This window comes from Thamnophis elegans, chromosome Z, assembly GCF_009769535.1.
Source record: "Thamnophis elegans isolate rThaEle1 chromosome Z, rThaEle1.pri, whole genome shotgun sequence".
In the NCBI taxonomy this organism is placed as follows: Eukaryota; Metazoa; Chordata; class Lepidosauria; order Squamata; family Colubridae; genus Thamnophis; species Thamnophis elegans.
In genome coordinates, this window is record NC_045558.1 from 78,508,276 (window position 1) to 78,531,155 (window position 22,880).

The window sequence follows — 22,880 nt, forward strand, 5'->3', positions numbered from 1 at the left end:
TGCACATGTGCACGCAATGCCCCCGCGCTCCCCTTTCCCCCCATGCATGTGCACTGTGTGTCCCCCAGCGTGCCCTATTTTGGGCCTATTAGACCTCCCTGCAACCTCCTGGGTCTAAAAATGGGTCACAGAGGGCACTACACCCCATGCTCCCCCTCCCCCTGTGCATGCATGGCAGACACCCAAAAATCATCTGGCTGGCAAGGAGGTGCATGAACATGCTCAGTGGAGCTGAGCGGGATGATAATTCACGTGCCTGCAGAGAGGGCTCTGCATAGGTTCTCCATCACGGATCTAATCCATCTGTTAGTGTTGCTGATTATCCCACATTTTTCTAGTTTACCAAGAAGTAGGTTATGGTTAATTTATTTGCATGCCTTGCTAAAACCTTAGTATACTATGTACATAGCATTTCAGTGGTCTATTAATTTAGTCACTTTGTCAAAGAATGAAATAAGATTGGTTTGGTATGATCTTTTTTAATAAATTTGTGCTAGCTTCTAGTTAAAACTTTATTTTTAGATGTTCGCAGTTCTGTTTTTTGATTATCTTTTCCAGTATCTTCTCAGGTATTGATGTCAGGCTGATTAGTCTGTAGTTTCCTAGGTCTATATTTTTTCCTTTTTTGAAGATGGGAACCATATCAGCTTTTTTCCAATCTTTGGGTAGTTCCCCAGTGCTTCAAGATTTTTTAAAGATGTGATACAAGGTTCTGAGACAGTGACGTGCGGTGAGTTTTATGGCTTGTGAGGCAGCAATTTTTTTAGACTTATGGAATTCTACAGCCAGGCATGCCTTGCTCAGTTCCGATTTAAAGCGACAGCATTTGTTTTTCTCCTTTGCTAAATAAGTTTCCTTCTTTCTTTTTCTTTTTCTTCTGATCTTTTTTCCTCTATTTCTTTTTACTACTTTAATTGTTTTGTCTTAAACTAAAACATTTTTATTCTAATAAACTTCTCCTTCTATTTGTTACAAAATTATATTAAAGATACTTAAGGAAAAAGTATTAAAAATAGTTGAATCTACCACTTGGAAGCCTAAGTCTGAAGGGTTTTTTTTGTTGAAACAATATATTCTTTGTTCATTCCTATTTGATATATTGACTTTGCAACAGAAGGGTTTGGAACTTGTTTTTTAAAACCTGATAAAGACTCAAGGTCACAATCAGTGTACTGCTGGTACTTGTGGAAAATATTTTGGCAAGAGTAGGAAAAGGAAAGAAAAAGTTAAGAACCCTTCTGCTTTGAAAACCATAAAAGAACTTGTGCTTAAGATTTAAAATAAAAATAGAGATATTCTTCAAAAAATTTTGACAGGCTAGAGTGGCAGTAATTATCAAATTCCTCCTTTTCTTTTTCTTTATATTTTTTTTATTCTGAAAAATGGATCAATACTCAGATGAAAAAAATATGATAATCCAAAATATTTTGACTGGACTTCAAAACATCTCAGAAGGTCTTGAGAGATTTGATAAGAAAATGGACAGACTGTGGGATATCACAGAAAAAGATGATGGGGTTGGAGCCCCAGAAATTAAAGAAGCGAATGAAAATACAGAAAACAAAGATAAGACATTAGATGAACATTAACAGAGTAAATGTGAGTGAAGGTGGAAAGAAGGGAAGCTGGAAAAGTGACTTTGATAATTTGGTGCTGCATTCCAAACTCCAAGATGCAGGAGAAAAAGAAAGAGCGAAAAAGATGGAGTTAACAAGACAAATCTATCCAGAAATAAGCTTGACAACCGAAGTCAAGCCTACATTAATAACAATTCAAGGGCAACGAAACTACATGAGAGATCTTTTAAGCTACAAAGTGCAGAGAGAAGCCTTAAACCCTGGAAAGGTCCTGAAAAGAGAATTGACACAATAGCTGGCAAGAGAGAAAAGACCATTTTGCTACTAGAAAGACACTGATTAATAATGCTAGTTGATGAAAAAAAGCTAGCTAATTATTGATGATTAATAAGTAGAGATCTTAGTACTTTGTAGACTGTTCTAGATTATCATTGAATGTTTATTCGTTAACATATAATTTACTATGATACCAATAGTGAAATGATAACCTTAATTACAATAAATAACCGGGCCATAAATTGTAATTTGGGATCTGGTGATAAAAGGTACAAATCTTACAAATTTTTGTTTAGATCTTGTTATGAAGATATAAATAATTTGAGTCAGAAGAAAGGAGATGTGATATAAATAAGGAAATGCTAATGTATACTTTTGGTGATTATTAAGTAGAAATGTTAACATCTCTTAGATTGTTTTAGATTTTTAATGTTTATTTTGTTAACACGTAATTAACCAATTTGGGACTGAGGAAAAAGACCTATAAATAGTATTAATAAATCTTTGATTAAGGATGATTATAAAGGTATAATCTTGTGTGGGCCTGTGGAGAGGAGAGGTGAGATAAACAGTAAATAATCTTTGGTCAACTACAATAACAACAAAGAAATGTTAATGGATACTATTTAATGATATATACAGGTGTGTTATTGGGGGGGGAATGCTTAGATATCTTACTTAATTGAATTTGTTTCAGAATATACCTCATTTCACCTCATAAAGGTGTAATGTTATTGGAGGTTTATTGAAATTGCAAATGAATGCCAGTGGTGGTTGTGTCTTTAAATACAAATGATTCTAGATAAAACATGTTTAAATAATTGTAATTAAATGAGAATTGTGGTACAGGAATAGTAAAATACATACATTTTCTTTTTTTATTTAAAATATACAACTCAATTTGAATGAAGTATATGTAAGGATTGTGGAAGAAACGCACAGAATGTATTTATAACCAATCGATACGGTTTCTACAAGATGTAACGAAGGATGATTTTTTTTGTGTGTGTGTTTTTGTTTAATTAAAACAATATTTTTTTTTAAAAAAAATAACATCTAGGAGGGATTACATTGTAATGTGAAAATGGAAATATGCACATATGTGCCATCTGTCTTTCTATCTGCCTGCCTGCCTGCCTGCCTCCTACCTACCTACCTACCTACCTTTAGGACTAGGAGAGGACTAGGTAGGGAAAGTCTGCTGTGAATGAAGTCTACAGGGATAATATTGGATCTAATTTTCAGAGACTGAAGGTGTTATCATTGTTCCAGAGCAGAAGAAATTAGGACTAGGCTTTGGGATACTGTAATCTTAAAGTAGAATTCAGAGTGCTTTCAGTGGAAGAATAGGAATTCATATCCATAAAAATAGTGAGGAATTTCAACATTATCTTGACTGTTTATAATAATACATAGTAGAGAAATAGTAATATATCAATTAAATGATATTATAAAGCAGCATCTAAGTTTGTATAAATTAATATTATTATATATTAATATATAAATTGATTTCTTTCCATGTTTTTTCTTATTTGTTAACTATGTCTAGTTATAAAGTTGCTTAATACAGCATTATTGGCCTTCTGTGCCAATATTGCTCTTTTGACTAGCAAAGGCTTTTATTTTCTCCCCTGAAAACTTGCTTTCCTTTTCCTTTTCAAGCATATCTAACTAAATCCTTAGCTAGAAAAAATGTTACCGTATAATTCCAAAATCCTAATGAACAGTTACACTTTGACTGATTTTGTGGTTTTCCTGTCTTAGCTATTCTATCATGTCCTCCATTATGCTTTGAAGAACGTCATTTAATGCAAGAAGAAATATTGTTTAACATAAAGTGATATGTGATTCCTTTGTATTTAGTAAATGTTAAGATTTTTCCTCTGAATTATAAATGTAGCCATCTGATAGAGTATAGTTTTGAAGGAACCTTGATAATTTCTGCTGTTTTCTAAAGGTGTTAAGGGACTTTTGTCAGCTCTGAATCAAAAGGCTGACATGCGTCTGAATTGCAGTTCCACCCTCTGATGTATAATCAGTAGCATTCTTATACTCTCCTCTACACATGATGCATACTGATTAATATCATGTTAATAGGAATCCTGCTAGCTTAAAGTTCTTATCTCTATAGAGAGTACTCTTCTTTATTTTTGATTGATACTAATTTCATTTTTGTTAGGTTATTTGGCATTGGACTAGATATCATATTCTTCCAACCCATTTCACCAGTTGGATACCATAGATATTTCATGGGTTGGAACCAGGTGGTTGCACAAAATCTGCATGATTTAGATTTAAAATAATATCATCAGGTTATTATTAGTTTAATATATTTTATAATAATAGCACTCTAATAGATACTTCCTTTATCTTTTTCCAGCTAATAGCCTAATAACAATTGGATTAGCAGGTAAGAAGCTTGGTATTTTCTTTCTGTATTCTTTTTCATTGTTTCTCTTTAAAAAAGGCAGCCCTTATATGATTGATTTCTGATAACCTTTGTTCAAAGTATATATCTTACACACAACTAGAATGAAATATAGAAAATGTGATGCTTCTGTGAGCTAAATTTCAATATTTACGAGGACTGCCTCATATATAACTATTTAGAGAATGCAAGACTCTGAGAAAAATCAACACAATTTTACAAGTTGGAGTCACCATTTTATTTTTCTTTGAATATTTAGCTTAAGAAATTGGTATTGTATTTCTATAAGGAAAACATATTCAGCAGCAATATTTTAAATGAATAGTGGTCCATTTTCTTCAAGCAGATCTTATATTTCCTTGAATGAGGTATAAATAAATAAATAAAAGTCTGAAGTGACAGAAATAGTTGTGTCGAAGATCTATCTCAAACTGGCCAAGAAGATGCTTTTGTTATAGACACAAAGCGAGTATGCCATGGTTAGAAATCCAGACTGGCTGCCAATACCCAGATTGCTATCATATGATTGCAGGGACAGTAGAATGATTGCAAGTGTGAGGACTGGTTGTAAGTCACTTTTCTATGTTGTCGTACATTGAACAGTTGTTAAACAAATGATAAATAAGAAAGGATTACCTGTGAAAGTTTTAGAGCTTCACAATATCCAGCTAATGTCATGTCTAAGATATGAGATATTTAATAGTTAAATAGTCTATTTTAATTGCAACACTTTCTCTTTATGTACATTTTTAAAAATCTTCATGGTTTTCCAAAGTGGGCCATAGTCTTGTTTTTTGGCTGACTTTTCTGTTTCATAGGTGCACAACAGCAGATCATCTGCAATGAATCCTTCATGCTACAGAACTTGCCAGTGTGTGGAAAATCCTTTGAAGAGATGATGCACAAAGTGGATTCTACAAAATGGTGCAATCTGACAGAATTTATACTGTAAGCTTCTGACTAAATTTACATAGTAAGCTTTATAATTTGATATGGGAAAATTACTTGTTATTAAAAATGATTATTATACAACATTAATTGCACAAAGCATAAACTATTAGAATATGTGGAACTTCTGAATGCAGTAGCAATAGAAATAGCTCTTAGACTTATATAAGTGCAGATTTCAGAGTCAGCATATTTCCACCAACAATCTGGGCCCTCATTTTACTGACCTCGGAAGGATGGAAGACTGAGTCAACCTTGAGATGGTCAGGATCAATCAAACTCCAGGCTATGGGCAGAGTTAGCTTGCAATACTGCATTCTAACTACTGTACTACCACTGTCCTGTCTACCGTATGTCTGCTCAGAGATAAGCCTCTTTGATTATAGCTGTAGGAATTATTGTAGGAACTATAGCACTAGCCCTGGTGCTAGTGCTATTTGGCTATTCCCCTTTTTCTGATTTACAAACTTACAGCAAAACATCTCCATTATGTATAACCTTCCTAGATTATATTTTGGGTTTTGGTTAAATTTAACAAGAAATGGTATCTGCTAATACTTTAAGGAACAACAGCAAATACCAGAATTTTCAGAATAAAGAATAGCCTGAATAAATAGTTGGAAACTGGCATACCATTGAATGTGGATCTGATTTACCAAAGTTTGTCTTGACTTCAGCTACAATCAGAGGAAGTTATCTATGAGTACACATGTGGTAGATCAGAGTTCCCAATCTTTCTGGCTTTGCAGACTGACAGATGGGGGGAGAACATGGTGTCTTACAGTTACATATAAGCTAAAACATAGAAAGTTAAGAACAAACATTAAAACCAAATACACATGTGGAGGGTGGAGGCGGAGGGTGGGGTAGGTGGAATTTGTTATTACTGAATCAACCACCTCCATTGCGCTGTTCCCCCACTGGGGCCCCAAGCTGACTGGCAAAACCATGTTTTATATTAGCAACAGTCCTATCTGATCCTGTGAGCCTAATTCAGGAATAAGGTCTCAATACCAGAGATTTATGAAGCAAGGCTCCTGGAAGACACTCCGATACTGTGATGCTGCAGTATGCTGGCTACTTCTGCTGACTGCTGGCTTCCAGCAGTTTGGCAGTTCAGGTCTTAAGGTTGTCTCAGCCTTCCATCTTTCCAAGGTTGGTAAAATAAGGACCCAGATTGTTGGGAGCATTATGCTGACACTATAAGAGAGGGGTATAAAGCACAATGAAGTAGTATACAAGTCTAAGTGCTATTGCTACTCCCACCCCACCTCCCCTGCCTTGAGGTCCTGCCTGGTGCCAAACCTGACACCCAGCTGGACATATCTTTCAGAGGAGACCCCCTCCCTTTCAGGGTCAACCAGGTCTAAGTAATGCATGGCAGGTCAGTTTGCTTCTTTTGAACAAGAGAAGCTTTATTATTGATTGACCTGACATTCAACAGCAGCAGTTGGACCCCAGGGCCGCTGAGGGTATGCTGTCCAGGGACTGGGGATGTGCTCAGAGAGGTGGAACACGTGACTGATTTTAAGCATCCGGGGCATCTTCGCCTGTAACAGCCTTTCCTCTGGCTCCCGTAGCATCCCCTGCCTGTGATATCTGATCCTGTCCTATATCCCCCAAGATAAACAGCTTCTTCCTAACCCACTTCCTCAAAGAGCCAAGGGCTCTGCTATCCCCTCCCAGTATTCACATTCACACTCTCAAACATCCTGGGGGGGGATGTCAATGGGGGGGGGGCATGGCACTATAGCAAAAACTCTTAGCCCCAAGGACTCCCACCTCTCCCACCCCTCACAGCAAATATACTGTCCTCTCTCCCAACTGGTTCCTTTCATGAGAGGACTCATCCAAAACCAACTTCACCCAGCTCTCAAGGTGAGAGTATGCAAATACTACTCAAACCCCACCAACTCAAGTATCGCCACAATCAGGCCAGTGCCCCTTTCCCAGCAGAGAGTATTAAAAACTGAGAATTGGAGAGGACAGTCCAATTAGAAAGATAGCATAAGATGGCATGAGAACTGAAGCCAGGCTTTTGGCTCTGGGAGATTGCCAAGTAGTAGATCAAGGGTTCATCACCTTTGCCAGTCCGAACGTCAACATCTCCATCTAGCTCCATAGGGATTTGCAGACATTTTGAGGGGATGCTGATGCAATTAGGGCGCCATGATATAAACAAACATTCAAGTGTAAATCAAAGAGGACAGAGAGTAAACTTTTATACTTGGGAGTTTCTAATTGTGGCAGCAGTTTGTTGGGCTGCAAATTAGCAGAAATGGATTAAACGTAGAGATGCATCAGTAGTGAACAATGCTTGTTGAGTTCATATTTCTTAAGGGCACTGAAAGGAAAACATCACCAGAGTTAACTGAGTTTGAACTGCTACATTCAATTTTTAAAATGATAGTGTCCTCTTGGGAAAAGCAATCCAGAAGTGGGGTAGATTTCTCTAAGCATAATACCTGTACAGAAAAATTTGAGAAGGGTCTCAAAAAAAGCTTCATTTTAAGAAGCTTGCTAAGGACTTGTAGACTGCTTAAAGGTCAGTAAAATTTGCCAGCAATCCTTTCTGACTGGCAGTCATTAATTATATGAATATATGCATGGAAATAAAGTGTAGGATTTAGAAATAAAAAGCTAAAACATACATGTCACTGTCATCTAAATCATTGTGTTTATGAAAATATGAATGACTGAAATAAATAGTAATAATTAACAAAGTAATTAAAAAAATTGGGTCAATTGTTTTAAATCACATACTATTGGTATAGAAGAAAAGAGGTTGATCATTTGGTGATTCTAAAATGAATTAAAATCCAAATTGGTCTGCTTGGTAAAAGGTTTCTTTAGCTTAAGTCTGCTGTGTTCATGTGACCAAAGTATATACATAAAATGTAGTTATTGTATGAGACAGTTAGTGAATTACCTCCTTATTAATTATCAAGAAATCACTATGTTTGGATCTTGAAAACAAATACACATGGAAGAAAAAGAAGTAAAAGTCAGAAGCAGAAAAAATGACTTTTGTATCAAAAGGTATTACTCCTAAGCATAATAAATTGAGCTCTGGTTAGCAATAGTTGATTCTAATTATTATGCAAATTTAATTGTGTCCTCTTATCCTATGTTTCTTTTAAAACTATGTCATTCCACTGCAAATAAGATTATATTCACTTCTTGAGTGATGGCTTCAGAAGCTATTTTTAGGTTGAATCAATTATAACGAAACAATTTGAATGTGCCGAATATTCGTTTTAAACCTTGTTAGCACCTGTTTTTCCTCTTCTACTTCATATACAAAAGCTATGAAATACTATTTAGCTCATGCAAACTGTTAGCTACTTATCTTTTCTATTCTGCCTCTTGTGGCATAGATAGCATAGATAGGAAGATACATTATAAGTAATTTATTATTTATAATTGTATTTGATTGAAATATATAATTTTTTTCAAACTAGTCTGCAGAAAATTGTTAGAATTTATATAATGATGTGGTTTTATTTTGAAGAAAGTATTTTCTTTAGAGTACTGTATTTTTGGAGTATATGACGCACCAGTGTATAAGACGCACCAATGTTTTGAAGAGGCAAATTAAAAAAAAAGGTTTTGCACTCTGCAACCTCCCAAAAATGGCCCGTTTTTCATGAAAAGGGGCCAATTTACCCCCAAAAAAGGCATGAATAGCTTTTAGGGGGCTTGCAGGATGCTCCTGGGAGAAGGGGTGGCCCCTCCAAAAACAAGCAAAAAATTGCATTTTTTTTTTTGTGAAAATAGGCCCATTTTTCGTTAAAAAAAAAAAAAAAGGCATGGATAGCCTTTAGGAACCTTATTGAGTGCTCCTGGGGGTTGGGGGGGGGGAAATTGAGCAAAAAATGGTGTGTTTTTGCTCATTTCTCCCTTCCTCGGTCCCCAGGAGTTCTCTGAAAGCTCTGCACGGTCATTTTGGTGAAGGGGGCAGGGTTTTGGGAGGCAAAAAATGCTGTATTCAGTGTATAAGACACACCCAGATTTTCAGCCTCTTTTTTGAGGGAAAAAGGTGCATCTTATACTATGAAAAATATGGTAACCAGCACAACAGCTTGCCTTCAGAACTTGTGGTGCTTCATCACTGGAGGTTTTTAAGAGAAGACTGAACAGTTACTTTTCTGAAATGGTATAGGGCCCTGATGGCGAATCTATGGCACACATGCTACAGGTGACATGCAGAGTCCTCTTTGCAGGCATGTGAGCCGTTGCCCCAGCTCAACTCTACCATGCATGCACACGTGCGCATGTCCCACCAGCCAGCTGATTTTCAGGTCTCTGCCATGCAAGTGGGGAAGGTGGGGTGTATGTAGGAGACATGAGTTCAGGCATGGAGGGTGAGGGGAGCACGGGGGTGCAGAGCAGCCCTCTCTTGGCCTGTTATTGGTCCCAGGAGACTGCAGGGAGGCCTGATAGGCCCAAAATGGGGCATGGGAGGGTCGTGCACACATGTGCGGGGCAGGGGGGCACATGTGCATGTGCAGGCACGGGTGCATGTGTTATTGCACATGCGCGCTTTCTGCATGCGATGACAAAACAGTTAGCCCTCATTGATATGGGTGTCCTGCTTGAGCAGGGGTTTGGACTAAAAGACCTTGAGGGTCCCTTCAAGCTCTGTTGTGATTGATTGACTGAAAACTCGAATTTTATAATTTTACCTGATAAGTCATAGTATTTTTATTTAGCCACAGATATCACTTGTTTCAGCTGAATTTAGTGTACTGTTTTCAACCAAACTAGAGGCCACAGCTAGATAATTACTTAAACTATTGTCCAATTGCTGCCCCTACTTTGCCACATAAACAAAGTCTTCCTTTTATCCTTAGAATCATTTGTTTGTATCCCATTTTTATTATTTTTAAAAAATAACTCGAGACAGCAAGCAAATCCAACATATCTGCTTCCTAATTTGTCCATAAGAGAGTTGGACTGGAAGTGACTGGCCTTGGACTGGTCACCAAGTTGGCTTTCATGGTTAAGGCAGAACTAGAACTCACAATCTCCAACTTTTTATCATGGTGTCTTAATTGGCTCTTTAATTAGATTTGGAAAAGGTTAAGAAAAGTGACTGGTGGATTCCCCCAGTTTTGTTATTCTCCCAGCAAGTGTTTCTTACTGGTGGAAAAACAATCACCAATTTTGCTCAAGTGTGCTAGGTTTGGAGGAGAGTAAGCAGATGTCTGGAAAACTGCATGTCTTAGAAGACTGCTGCAAGTTACCCAACTATCAGGATGCCCAGAGTCCTTCTTTGCACTGCCCAGAGTCCCTCCTTGAGGTTGATGGGTAGACAACCAAAATTTAAACAAAAAAACACAAGTAAATAATGTAGGCATATAGATGGGGCATCAGGTAAAAAACAACAACTAATAACTGAGTCTTATTTTGAAGGGCTGCAACTAGTGAATCCAGTTGTATCTCAGTGGACAGAAACACCCAGAATGATAGCCATAAGGCAAGAATACAGTAGACAAATTAAAGTTGTCCTCCCCCTAGTATTAAAACTAATAAAAATATAAATACATGCAAAAAGCTGGTTAGCAGAAGCAGTAAAAAACTTATAATATTCTCAGTGGTGACCGAAACTAACATGCACACAGCTGGCAATACTTGGCTCTCTTTTCCAATTTAAATCAAGCATTTTATGCTCCAGAATAATTGCTCTCAAGATAGCATTAGTCCTGCTATGTAAACACAAATTTAATGATTTTTCGAAACAGCACTAAACCTATTTTTATGACAAACCATAGAGGCCAGTTCCCAGCAATGGGAAGGAAAAAGGCATCCTTCCAGTGGCACATGGTGGCTAATTGCTCTTGAGTGAAGTTGTAACTATATTGTTAATAAAGCCTGATAGATTTTATCTATTGCCAGATTGTATCAAATATACTTCAGGCTGATATAGGCTAGGGATGAGCCAGTGACAATATCATGACAACCCAGTGCAAACAAAATGTTATCTGGTTGTGTTTGTTGCATTGAGAAAATATGAGATGAGCCCTTTACTAGAAAGCACTGCTTTAAAAATTCATTAGCCAAACACTTCTTAAATGAATAAAATACCAATGCTCCCCTCCCTTTGGTGGTTAAACATTTCGGCAGGAAGATATAGCTTTTTGCCATATTCATTTAATTGCCCTGCAATAGTCTGGGTCAGTGGTGGGTTGCTCCCGGTTCGGCCCGGTTTGGCCAAACTGGTAGTAGCGGCAACGGGAGGCCCCGCCCACCCGCATGGGTGTGCATTCTGCGCATGCATAGAAATGTTGCACATGTACATGAGCACATGGGAGAGTGCGCCCAAACCGGTAGTAAAAATATTTGCAACCCATCACTGGTCTGGATTACATTTGGAATCTATTAATGTTATTTTATACTTTCATTACTTTATAATTATGAAAAATATGTTATATATGCCTGGAGAAAAGATAAATCTTATAGTTACCAAAGAATAATACAACTGAATGGCTGTACTACTTTTTTTCTGATCACTTGATATTATCTAAGAAAAGAAGGAAATGATAAGTATTTTTCAGGTGGCTGCTCTCAATCTTTAGAAATACTGAAAGGCCATTTAATTCAGGAAAATGACAAATTTGCTGAGGTGAAACAGAGTGCTTTTATATTGGAACTTTGAGTGGGGTCATATTTTTAGACATTTCAATTCAATTTCAGTTCAAATGTGAGTGTGCCCTCACATTTGCGAACCGGTAGGGAAGGTTAAGTGAATGTCACCGTGGTATGATATGATATATATAAATGATATATTAACTTTTGTTTTATTATGTTTAGAAGAATATATTTGTACTGTACAATAAGAAAATTTAGCACCAGATAAGGAAAAATCAGAGTTTGGAGTGTTCCAATAGGGAAATACCTTTCCTTGGACAGTTTTAATTGGTGTTTGCTTTAACTTTTAACTTCCATTGTAAATATATCTAAAGTTCTTTAATTTGAAAGAAATTTATTGAAAGAATTTATTGAAAATCAAACTATGTAATATCTTTTAGAAAATAAACAATGACATTTTACTGATTAAATTCTGCCCAGAGGAACCTATTGCCAAGTAAATATAATTGAATGTAAAATGTTGGTGAAATTCATTCTGTAAGTAATCTGTTAAATACTACTTTTTCTTACCATTAAAAATGGTTTGTAGCACGTGTGGATTAAGAGATATATGGAAATTGAAGTGGGAGCTATGTTATTGAATTAATATTGTTCTATGTGTCTAATGGTTACTGAATTTTTGTTAGTTTTGGTATTCAAATTTTAGGAATACTTTGGCTTTAATTAATGGAGGAATATTCTCGATTAATTATTAATTTATTATTAATGGAGAAGTTGCTCATGCCTTTTGTCTTATATGAATCTTAAGTATACTAGATCAATTCAATCCACATGACATAATAGGGAAAGAAATATAATTTAAATTACTTAAGGACAAAATGGTTGGGAATGAATATTTTAAATAAAAATATAACTAATTTCTTGATTTAAACTTCTGGGTAGCTTAAAAATGATTGGGTTTCACTTTCAAAATGTAGGACACATCTCTTGAACACCGAAAGTAAAAATATTTAGTTACATTATGTTGATTTGCGGTATGTTATATTTCATTCCAAGAGAAAAGAAATCAGACAAACATTGTATATTAAGTTACATTTTGTCCCAGCTGGTAAAATTCTTCAGTATTATGGAAAAGTATTTAGGATGTTGATTGACTGTTATGATAAATACTGCAAACTGGAAGCTAGAATAAATATTTGAATGTAATTAGACAATTGTGAATTGTAAAGTACAATTATAAATAGGTAAGAAACAAACATTCTTCTTTCTAGGTCTAAAATTGCAGCTCTTTCTGGCTTTTCTTCAGAGTAATTTCTCTAAGCACAAGAAAACAGTGTATTTTCCACACATTGCCCCTCAATTAAGTGCATTTAAAATTATTTACATTCTCTTGGTTAAAACTTGTTATATTTCTTTCTAAGTGATTTGCATAGCTAATGTATGGCAATATAGCATATATTGTATATATGATAATTCCTAACAATATTCTTTAAAAACCCACCCTTAAAAAAAAATACTATTTTCCCTTGTAGACTTAGAAACTGGAAGCCAAGTTCATTTATTCCCATTTTTAAAGGAACTTATGCATTTTCTCAGTAGCAATGGTTTCTACTGCTCCTGGGAATTTAGTGCCCTTTATCATTATGGTCCTTTCTCTATTCTCTGGCTAATAGCCAGCTGCCATATCCTGTTAATTTTTTTTCTGTTTTTTTTTAGAAAGTGCCTACTCTTGAGAAAAACATATCACATTGGAAAGCACATTGCTCTTTTAGTGTCCTTTTTCACATCATGGTTAGGAATTGTGAGACTTAAAAATGTAGTCAGACTGTCTGGGTCCAATTCCAAAGGGGATAATCATAGTCATGAATTGGAAGAATCTAAAATAGCTGATATACTTGATAATGTTCCCTTTGGATTTTGAGTTGTACTGGATTTTTGTATCAATTCATCTTTAAAGTGAAGTGGGTACTGAGACATGTTCATGCTTGAATAAAGCTAGTAAGTTTGCCCTACTTTTGGAATTATTTTTAGATGCCGCCATTTGTTGTTTTATTTAGGACTATTATGGTGCTGAATATATAAATAAAAAGCTCCACGTTATCTTGATAAGAGGTGGCTTTTTTGTGATGAAGAGTAAATATTTAGATACAAGACAGAATTCTTTCAGTCCTTATTGGAGTGATTTGCCTAATTTTCTGTCTTCAGAAAACTTTTATTATATCCTGCTGGTTTTAACATATTAGAACATATGTTGAGTAGTCAAACATTAGCTTTCAATATTTATTTATTCAGTTTATTTTAACATAATTTAAAATATATTCCCCTTATGAGACTTGTAAGAAAAAAAACTTATTTTGATCTCATTTTATATATCTCTATTTTATTTAAACTTTTACCTGCCTCTATTTTACTATCCCACACTAATTGCTTACTAATAGAGTTCTCAATTGCAGGATACATTAACAACTGAGACTATACAGTTTAAAAGTGAAAGGAATCTTACAGAAATCATCTGTGGGTATGGAATTAGGTGAAGTTCTGATTTAGAGCCATCCTTGGGGTTTTGAGATATAATTTTCAGAAATTCACTTAATGATGGTATCCATATCAAATTCATAGGAATTAACTGAGGCATGGTTTTAATCTATAGGCAGTGCTGACATAATAGGATGATTTATGAAAAGCTCTAGCCACAGAGGAAAATTTCTAATGTAGTTTAGTGCATTCAAAAAAAGTACTATTTTAGAAGAATTTCTAAAATAGAATTTCAGGATCATTATTTCCATATTGCTAATTGCCTGAAAGGATCTATTATGAAACAGAAACCAAAACAATCATAGCTTTTAATTTTAAGTGAGCTTGAATGTCCACAAACACTCTAAATTAGCAAATATATAAAAAGTGGGGAGTCACACCAATTTCTCCTCCTCCTCTTCTTCTCCTTTTCCTTCTCCTCCTCCTCCTCCTTCTTATTACTACTAGTTCCTTTTTTAAATTTTCCAGGTATTTTACTTTGTCTATTGTTTTTTCTCTCTGTCTGTCTGCCTCCCTGCCTGTTTGTCTGTCTCTCTAATATCCATTATTTTGCGCGCACACACACTTACAATAATTCAATAATAATTTTATATTTTTAAATATAAAATAATTAGCTTATAATTGAAACCAATATCATACAACCAATACTTTGGGTGAGTTATAACAGTTCTTTTTTAATGTTCAATTTAATGTATTAGGCTTATAATGTTTACATTCTAAATAGAAATTAACATTATGATTTTTTCAATTCTTTATTTTCAATACTTTAAGCTATGTGAGTAATAGAATGCTGATAGTCTTTAATTATATGGAGATCATATACATATCATTGTACTGAAACAAAGAAAGTTCATTCCTATTATTTCTCTACCGATGGCAACTTTTCTGTTTCCCTTTCTGTTCCCAGAGGAGAATGATTATGTTTTTTTCTATTTGTGAGACTATAGGCTTGACTTGAAAATTCATTCTTTTTTTCAATTTGGTTTCTGAGATTAAACCTCCTCCATATGTGCTCTTGAAGAAAGACTCAGATTTTTAACTGAGAAAAAAATTAATTCTTCAAATTTCTCCTGCTGACTATGGAGCAGAACATTAAGATAAGGGTCCTAGGTACTTTTACATTTTGTTGTCCAGATCTCTTCTTGGGTCTATGAAGAGGCTTGTGCATGCTGATAAATCATTTACATCTTTAAGTCTTTTATTATAGAATTGTATATTTCTCAACCTTTTCCATATTTCCTGTAATTTCTGTTATTTTTCACATGCATAAAATTGCTGTCACTTACAGAGTTTATATCTACCTCTGTACTTTATTATTGATTATATGCTGTCAAATTACTGTCAGTTCTTATCAACCACATATATTTTCTTTATGATGAGAATTATAATGATAAAATGATATTTTTTTAAAAAATTATATACTGTCTTATCTGTCCCTAATCTGTCCCTTCAGATCTTCCCACAATATAGCCATTGTTACTGTAACTGAGTCCATCCATCTTGCTCTAGTTATTCTCTTCTCTTTCTTCCTTCAGTAGAGGCTTATCCAGATGCCTGTCCTGTCCTATCCTTTTTCTGGTTTTCTTATATGCAGCATTTCATTTTGCATGTTTCTTTCAGAATTTACCTGTTTTTGGTCCTTAGGCCATCCCCAGCAATTTTCATTTAAAAGGGATATTTTTTATAGTTGGTATCGTCGGTTTAATGCAATCGCTTCCTTGCCTAGTTCATAGCCAAATGTACTATTAGATCTGCAAGGCATATTACTTAAGATAGGCTTAAATAATATGTCCTGCAGATCTAATAGTACTAATAACAAAAGTCTCCCTTGATCTTTTTATAAATCTTCATACAAGTTGGGCCCATAAATCAATATATGCAGAGCAAAATAAAAACGACAGAGCAATCATCTCTGGATAATTTCTGAAAACTGCTGTTTCTTTTCTTTGAAAAAGAAAATATTATGAAATTATTAGAAGAACCTAAATATACAATTTAGCTGTACTCAGAGTAAAAAGATAAAAGCCCACATAATCTTCTTGACTTTGTAACCTTGACATAGTGTTTATAAACTTATAAACAATCATGGTTTATAAATGACACAATAAATGATATTAAAAATTATTACCTTATTTTTGTAATGGTCTTTAGGTGTATGTATTCTAAGTCTCTTTAAGATGTGGGTTAATTTCTGTATTTTAATTGCTAATCTTAATATTTCTGAAGGAAGTTCATTCCAGAACTCCGAGATGAATACCAAAAAATCTGGCCATGTCTTGTTACCTCAAGGAAATTAAGGAACTAAGCTGTTTGGCTGACATTAATATGTAGTCAGGATCATGCAAAATTTTTGTAGATAACCAGAAATAAATCAGCATTTTGTATTTAATTCAGAAATAAATGGAAGTATAATTATTTTAATATTTAGATATGATAACTTTGGATTATCTCACAGCAAGTTTGCTGCTATTTTGAGCATACTGAAGTTTATTTAACTATCTGTTTATCTTAATCAAATTTGTATAGCTGTTCATATCATCAAAGGTGTTTCTGGGTAGTGAACAACAATAAGATAAAAGCAAAATTAAATGAAAACTGTGAAATATACATCTAAAAAACCCTTATTAATAAATATCCTAAAAGTAAAAAATAAAACCCACAGGAAGGGAGGGTAAAAATGGTCACCTCAATAATGGAGCCATCCAAACAAATCTCTGTTTGCCTTGGAGCCCCAGATCTGACAAAAAATTAATGATTTTTCGGTATGACGAGAATCTTATTCAGGGGAAAGAATATTCCATGAGGTAGATGCCACGAAAGAGAAGGCATGTCTTCTGAGATCAACTAAATGAAGATTCCTAATACAGTACCTACCGCTTACCTTCTCTACCAGATCTAGTGGGTGGGCTGATGTAAATGCAGAGAAGCAGCCTCACAGATAACCTGTTCCCGTGCCATGCAGGGCTTTAAATATTAAAAACAACCCATGCCACTTTCTGCACCAATTGAAACTTTCAGATATCCCTATGTAGAGCAGGTTGCAGTAATTCAGTATTGAAGTGACCAGGGAATGAATGATTGTAAATAAATAAGATGGTGTGCTGATCAGGAATAGGTGCAACTGGATGAATTGTGTATAAAATAGTTGATATGAAGTACAGGTATTCATCGAGTTATGAGAGTTTAATTAGCGACCATTCCAAATAACGACCCCCTTTCCCCCAAATATTTATGACCCACACCCAAAGTTACATACGTTGCACCACAGTGGTTGCTTACCCTTGCAAGGGGCAACATGCCCCTTGCCTATTCCCCTCCCCCCTCACATCCTGCCTGCCAGGTTTCCACAGGCATTGGACCTGCTTTTTTAGCCTCCAAGATCCATTTGCTCTCCCCATTCCATTTCCCATTGTTTATTTACTTTTCAAAGATCTCCAGAGTTCCAGAAGAGGCTAACCCACATGGCAGAAAAAGCTGAAATATTTTATTCAGATGTTGTAAGAATGTGAGATATAAGGAAAACAGCTTTGCCAGCATCTGAATAAAAAACTTGGTCTTGTCTGCCATGAGGCCAATGGTCCTGCAGACTTCATTTGGGCCCAGATTGGATGGTGCCAGCAGCTTCCTGCTTGCTGCTGGCTGGCTGGTTTGAATGAGCAGCTTCAGGGATTGGGGTGTGAAGACAGAGTCGGCAGCCAATCAACTTGGAGCTTAAATTTAAATCCAAAAAGACAAATTAAACAAGCTCCAAGTTGATTGGCTGCCATGTCCCAATCCCTGAAGCAAACCAATATTCAGATGAGGAAAACTTAAAATTTCAAAACATCCTGGCTGGACTTCAAAACATTTTAGAAGGATTTGAGAGATTTGACAAGAAATTGGAAAGACTATTGGGTATCACACCAAAAGATGATGAGGTTGGAGCCCCAAAAATTAAATAAGAGAATGAAAATACAAAAAACAAAGACAAAATAATAGATGGACTCGTTAATGGAGTAAATGTGAGTGAAAGTGGAAAGAAGGGAAGCTGGAAAAGTGGCTTTGACAATTTGGAGCTTTATCCCAAATCCCAAGATGCAGGAGAAAAAAGAAGAGCAAAAAGGATGGAGTTAAGACAAATCTATCCAGAAATAAGTTTGACCAAAGTTAAGCTTATGTTATTAACAATTCAAGGGCAAAGAAACTACATGAGAGATCTTCTAAGCTACAAAGTGTGGAGAGAAGTTCAAAACTCTGGAAAGGAGCTGAAAAGAGAATTGACACAACAGCTGGTGAGAGAGATAAGACCATTTTTCTACTGGAAAGATACTGGCATTATCAGCTAGTTGATGATAAAAAGTTAGCTAATTTTTGATGATTAATAAGTAGGGATTTTAGTATTTTGTAGCTATTAATAATGAAATGATAACCTTAATTAGGATAAATAATCGGGCCATAAATTGTAAATTGGGATCTGGCGAAAAGACTTATAAATCTTATTAACAATTTTTTGTTTAGATCGTGTTATGAAGGTATAATTAATCTGGGTCAGAAGAGAGGAGACGTGACACAAATAGCAAACAATTCCTTTTTAAAAAAAACTATAATAATAACAAGGAAATGTTAATGGATACTTTTGGTGATTATTAAGTAGAAATGGTAACATCTCTTAGATCTGTCTTAGATTTTAAATGTTTATTTTGTTAACATGTACCGTATTTTCACCCATATAACCCGCCCACGCAAATAACCTGCCCACGCGAATAACCCGCAGGTTTGCAAGACCGTGTAAAATGTTTTCCGTATACCCCGCCCACTTATATAACCCGCGACGAGTAAGGGAGAAAGGGAAACTGCTGAGATCGGGGGAAGGAACGGAGGAGAAAGCCTGTGCCAGCTGGGGAGGGGTTGGACGGTAGTTAATCTGCGTAAAAAAAATTTGTATACCCCGCCCACTTTTATACCCCGCGGGGGCGTGCTGTGTATGTAAAAACCGCATATAACCCGCGCGTTATATGGGTGAAAATACGGTAATCAACTACGATAATAATAATGAAATGATAACCTTAATTAGTAAAATAAACTGGAATAAATTGTAATCTGGGATTTAGTGAAAAGACTTATAAATCTTATTAATAAATTTCTGTTTAGAGATGGTTATAAAGGTATAATCTCTTTTGGGTCTGAGGAGAGGAGAAATGAAATAAATAGTAAATAATTAGTTAACTACAATAATAACAAGGAAATGTTAATGGATAATATTTAATGATATATACAGGTGTGTTGTACTAGTAAAAGCAAATTAAACAGAAGCGTTAATTTGTGAGTTTGGGGGGGGAGAAGGAGAGAGAATGTTAGATATCCTACTAACTGACTCTCTTTTAGAATATGTTATAAAGATGTAAAGTAATGGCAGACTCATTGAGATTGCGAAAGTATCCAGTAGGTGGTTGTGTCTTCAAATATAAATGATTTTAGATAAAAACACGATTAAGTAACTGTAATCAAATGAAAATTGTGGTACAGTGATAGTAAAATACATAAATTCTAAAATGTACAACTCAATTTGAATGAAGTATATGTAACGATTGTGGAAAAAACGCAGGAAATGTATCTGTAACCAATTGACACACTTTCTACAAGATGTAACGAAAGATTCTTTTTTTCTTGTGTTTTTGTTTTAAAAAACAAAAACATTTTTTTTAAAAACACTGCAATTTGCTCATGTGAGTCATCCACATCTGTGTGGTATCAATAAACATGGCAATTCTCTTGCGCACCTAGGACAAGATTGCGCCAGGTGGGTGGGCAGAGCCACCCACAAAGTTTTCCCGAACCGGTCCAAACCAGCAGCAGCCCACCACTGGATAAAAGTGACTACTGTATATCCAGATGTGAAGGATTTTCACATTCCCAAAATCATAATACTTCACAGCGAAGTATTTGAACTTGTTTAGATTCAGCTCATTCTATTTCCTGAGGAGGTAGTAAAAGAAATGTCTCATTAGTGTATTGACACAACTCATCATTAAATCTCTTCATGATACTTCTGAGTAATAAATGTAAATTTTAAAAAGCATTTGAGATTTTAGGAACTATTACAAAGATTTCTGGTACATGCATTTGAGTAAGTGTTACAAAAACAAATTCTTAAAGTCTAGTTTTATCATTTAAATGCAAATTTTGATTTATCATTGTGGTTGAAAGAAATTGTAGAAGGGTAGCATATTGTTTGGCCAAAACGTAGAGAAGTCTAATATCTGAGAATTGACCTTTAGCCATATTTGCCATTTCTTTAATGACAACCATTTAATAAATATCTTGATTATCTACTATCAGTCATCTTTGATTTTTTTGTTAACTTTTTTTCTCTAAATTATATGAAAATTTGAGCAGACATTATGAAATATCAGTTAACCCTGAGGAAGCTCTAAATTGCATTTTCTCACTTCCTAGTTCATTTGTGGTAACAGTAGAGGTACAATCTTCTTCTTCTATTGCAAAAATTGCCCATGCCTTCTATTTAATGTTACTCCCCACAAAAAACAGAAAAGAGAAGAGATTTCAAAAGCACCATGATATAAAGGGTACCTCAGTCTGCTTCTTCACTGCATAAAAGCAGCTGCAATAAGAGTACTGTGAGCAGGGATGGGAAACTTATATTTCCCATTTTTTAAAATTAGGCTTTTTAAATACTACATTTTTTTAAAAAAAAATGCACATTTTTACCCATATTGCCAGAATGGGAAATTTAGATGGCCTAACTTAAGAAAATATATAAATGAAAGCTTCTCATACATCAAACAAATGGCTGTTGACCCCTTGGGATCTTGGTGGTTTATGTTTTATATATCTCATCAGATTGCTACACTGAGCCAAAAGCTGGAAACAATGATATAGAAAATAGTTTCAGCTCTGTGTTCTCCAAAGATACTCAATTGCTACCATATATTTTAAAAGTTTAACTTAATTAAATATTCTTCTCTCTATTGCAGGCATCCCCAACCCCGGACTGCAGCCCACTACTGGGCTGTGGCCTATTTGGAATTGATCCATGTGAGTGGCTGGTTGGAGTGTGCCTGTGCATGCATGCAGCTCAACTTGCATGAAAGGTGGGCTGACAGGCATTTATGTGCACATGTCGGTTGACTACTTGTGCCAGGCGAGCTGCACACATACGTATTGGCCCACCACTCGTGCAAGGACTGCATGTGCATCAGCCTGTTGCTTGCGCAGCCCAGTTCCCCTCTCCCACTCAGCTGGACCGCCAAACTGCAAAGTTGGGGAAGACTGCTCTATCGTATTTCTTTTCATATCTTTATTACAGAAAACATGAAATAGCTAATTTTTAAAGAGACAATTTAACCTAGGAAAAATCAGTTGAGAAGTGTTGTTTGTCTCCTGTGCATTTTCAAACTAAAATAAAGCTGCTTAAGTGATAACATTAGAGAGATATAATGGCTGTCTCCATGGGAGCAGCTCAGAGGACAGAATAAGATGTTAAGATGCTGAAATGAAGTATCTCAGCAAAAGAAGCAAAAAGGGGGATGTTATGTACCTTTCTTTCATTCTCCTTTCTTTCTCTGGCATTATAATACAAATTATCACTGGAGCACAGTCTTCCTGGGAATATTCGTCCCCATCCTTTTTTCTGTCCTCAGAACTAGTCTGGTATAGTAGTTAAGGCACCAGACTTGAAGTCAGGAGACTGAATTGTTGTCTCCCTCTTAGATGCAAAGCTCACTGGGTAACTTTGAGCTAGTCATTCTCTGTTAGTCCTGGAAATCAGGCAATGGCCTAATAGAATCTTGTTAAAAAAAACCCCGCAGGACAGATAGTTGCCAGAAATCAACACTGACTTGATATGTACACACATGCAAATGTGCACACACATATTGCTTGTGCTTGTGCGCGCACACACATCTTGTAATGATAATGATCAACCCAAAGATACCCTGTGGCTAAGTAAAATCCTAAAACTAGGATTGCCTCATAAATTACCATATTTTGGGAATAAATTATAGTACATGATTTGGGAACAAAACTAATAACGACACAGAAGTGATTAGGCTAAAATCAACGAATTGGTTTCCATGTGACTAGCCATATATATCATTTGTGCCTAGAGACTAAGGAAAGCCTATTAATTAAAAACATTTACTATGTATAAAATCTGAGAGATGACAGCCAACCAAACACATTTTCAAGTTGCAATTAACAATCTTGTTTCCTAAGGAGGACTTGGTTATCTCATTTTTTTCCCTTATTTCATAGCACTTAACAAGATTCTGGCATGAAGACAATACAGTAAAAACACCATGCAGTTATTAATACGAATGTTGTAGCTCATCATAACTTTCTAAAACAATTTTTGTATTACATGATTATGTATAACTCCCACATAAAACTAATTCTTCAGCCAGAAGTAATCTCAGTGATAAACAATGTAAGCTGATTTTTAAAAGGAAATCCCAGAGGAAAAATAAAACCCTTCTGAAAACATGTTGTTTTCAAGTACAGTTAAATCGCTTCTTCTTCTAAGGATG

At 35.3% G+C, this 22,880-nt stretch overlaps 1 protein-coding gene across 1 annotated transcript in view; it reads left to right on the top strand.

The window, feature by feature from the left end:
- RAMP3 (receptor activity modifying protein 3) overlaps window positions 1-22,880 on the top strand; it is a 52,164-nt gene that overhangs the window by 20,493 nt on the left and 8,791 nt on the right. Inside the window, exons 2-3 of the mRNA XM_032234900.1 lie at window positions 4,234-4,263; window positions 5,100-5,229. Coding sequence (XP_032090791.1) covers window positions 4,234-4,263; window positions 5,100-5,229 — 160 coding nt within the window. The remainder of the gene's footprint in view (window positions 1-4,233; window positions 4,264-5,099; window positions 5,230-22,880) is intronic.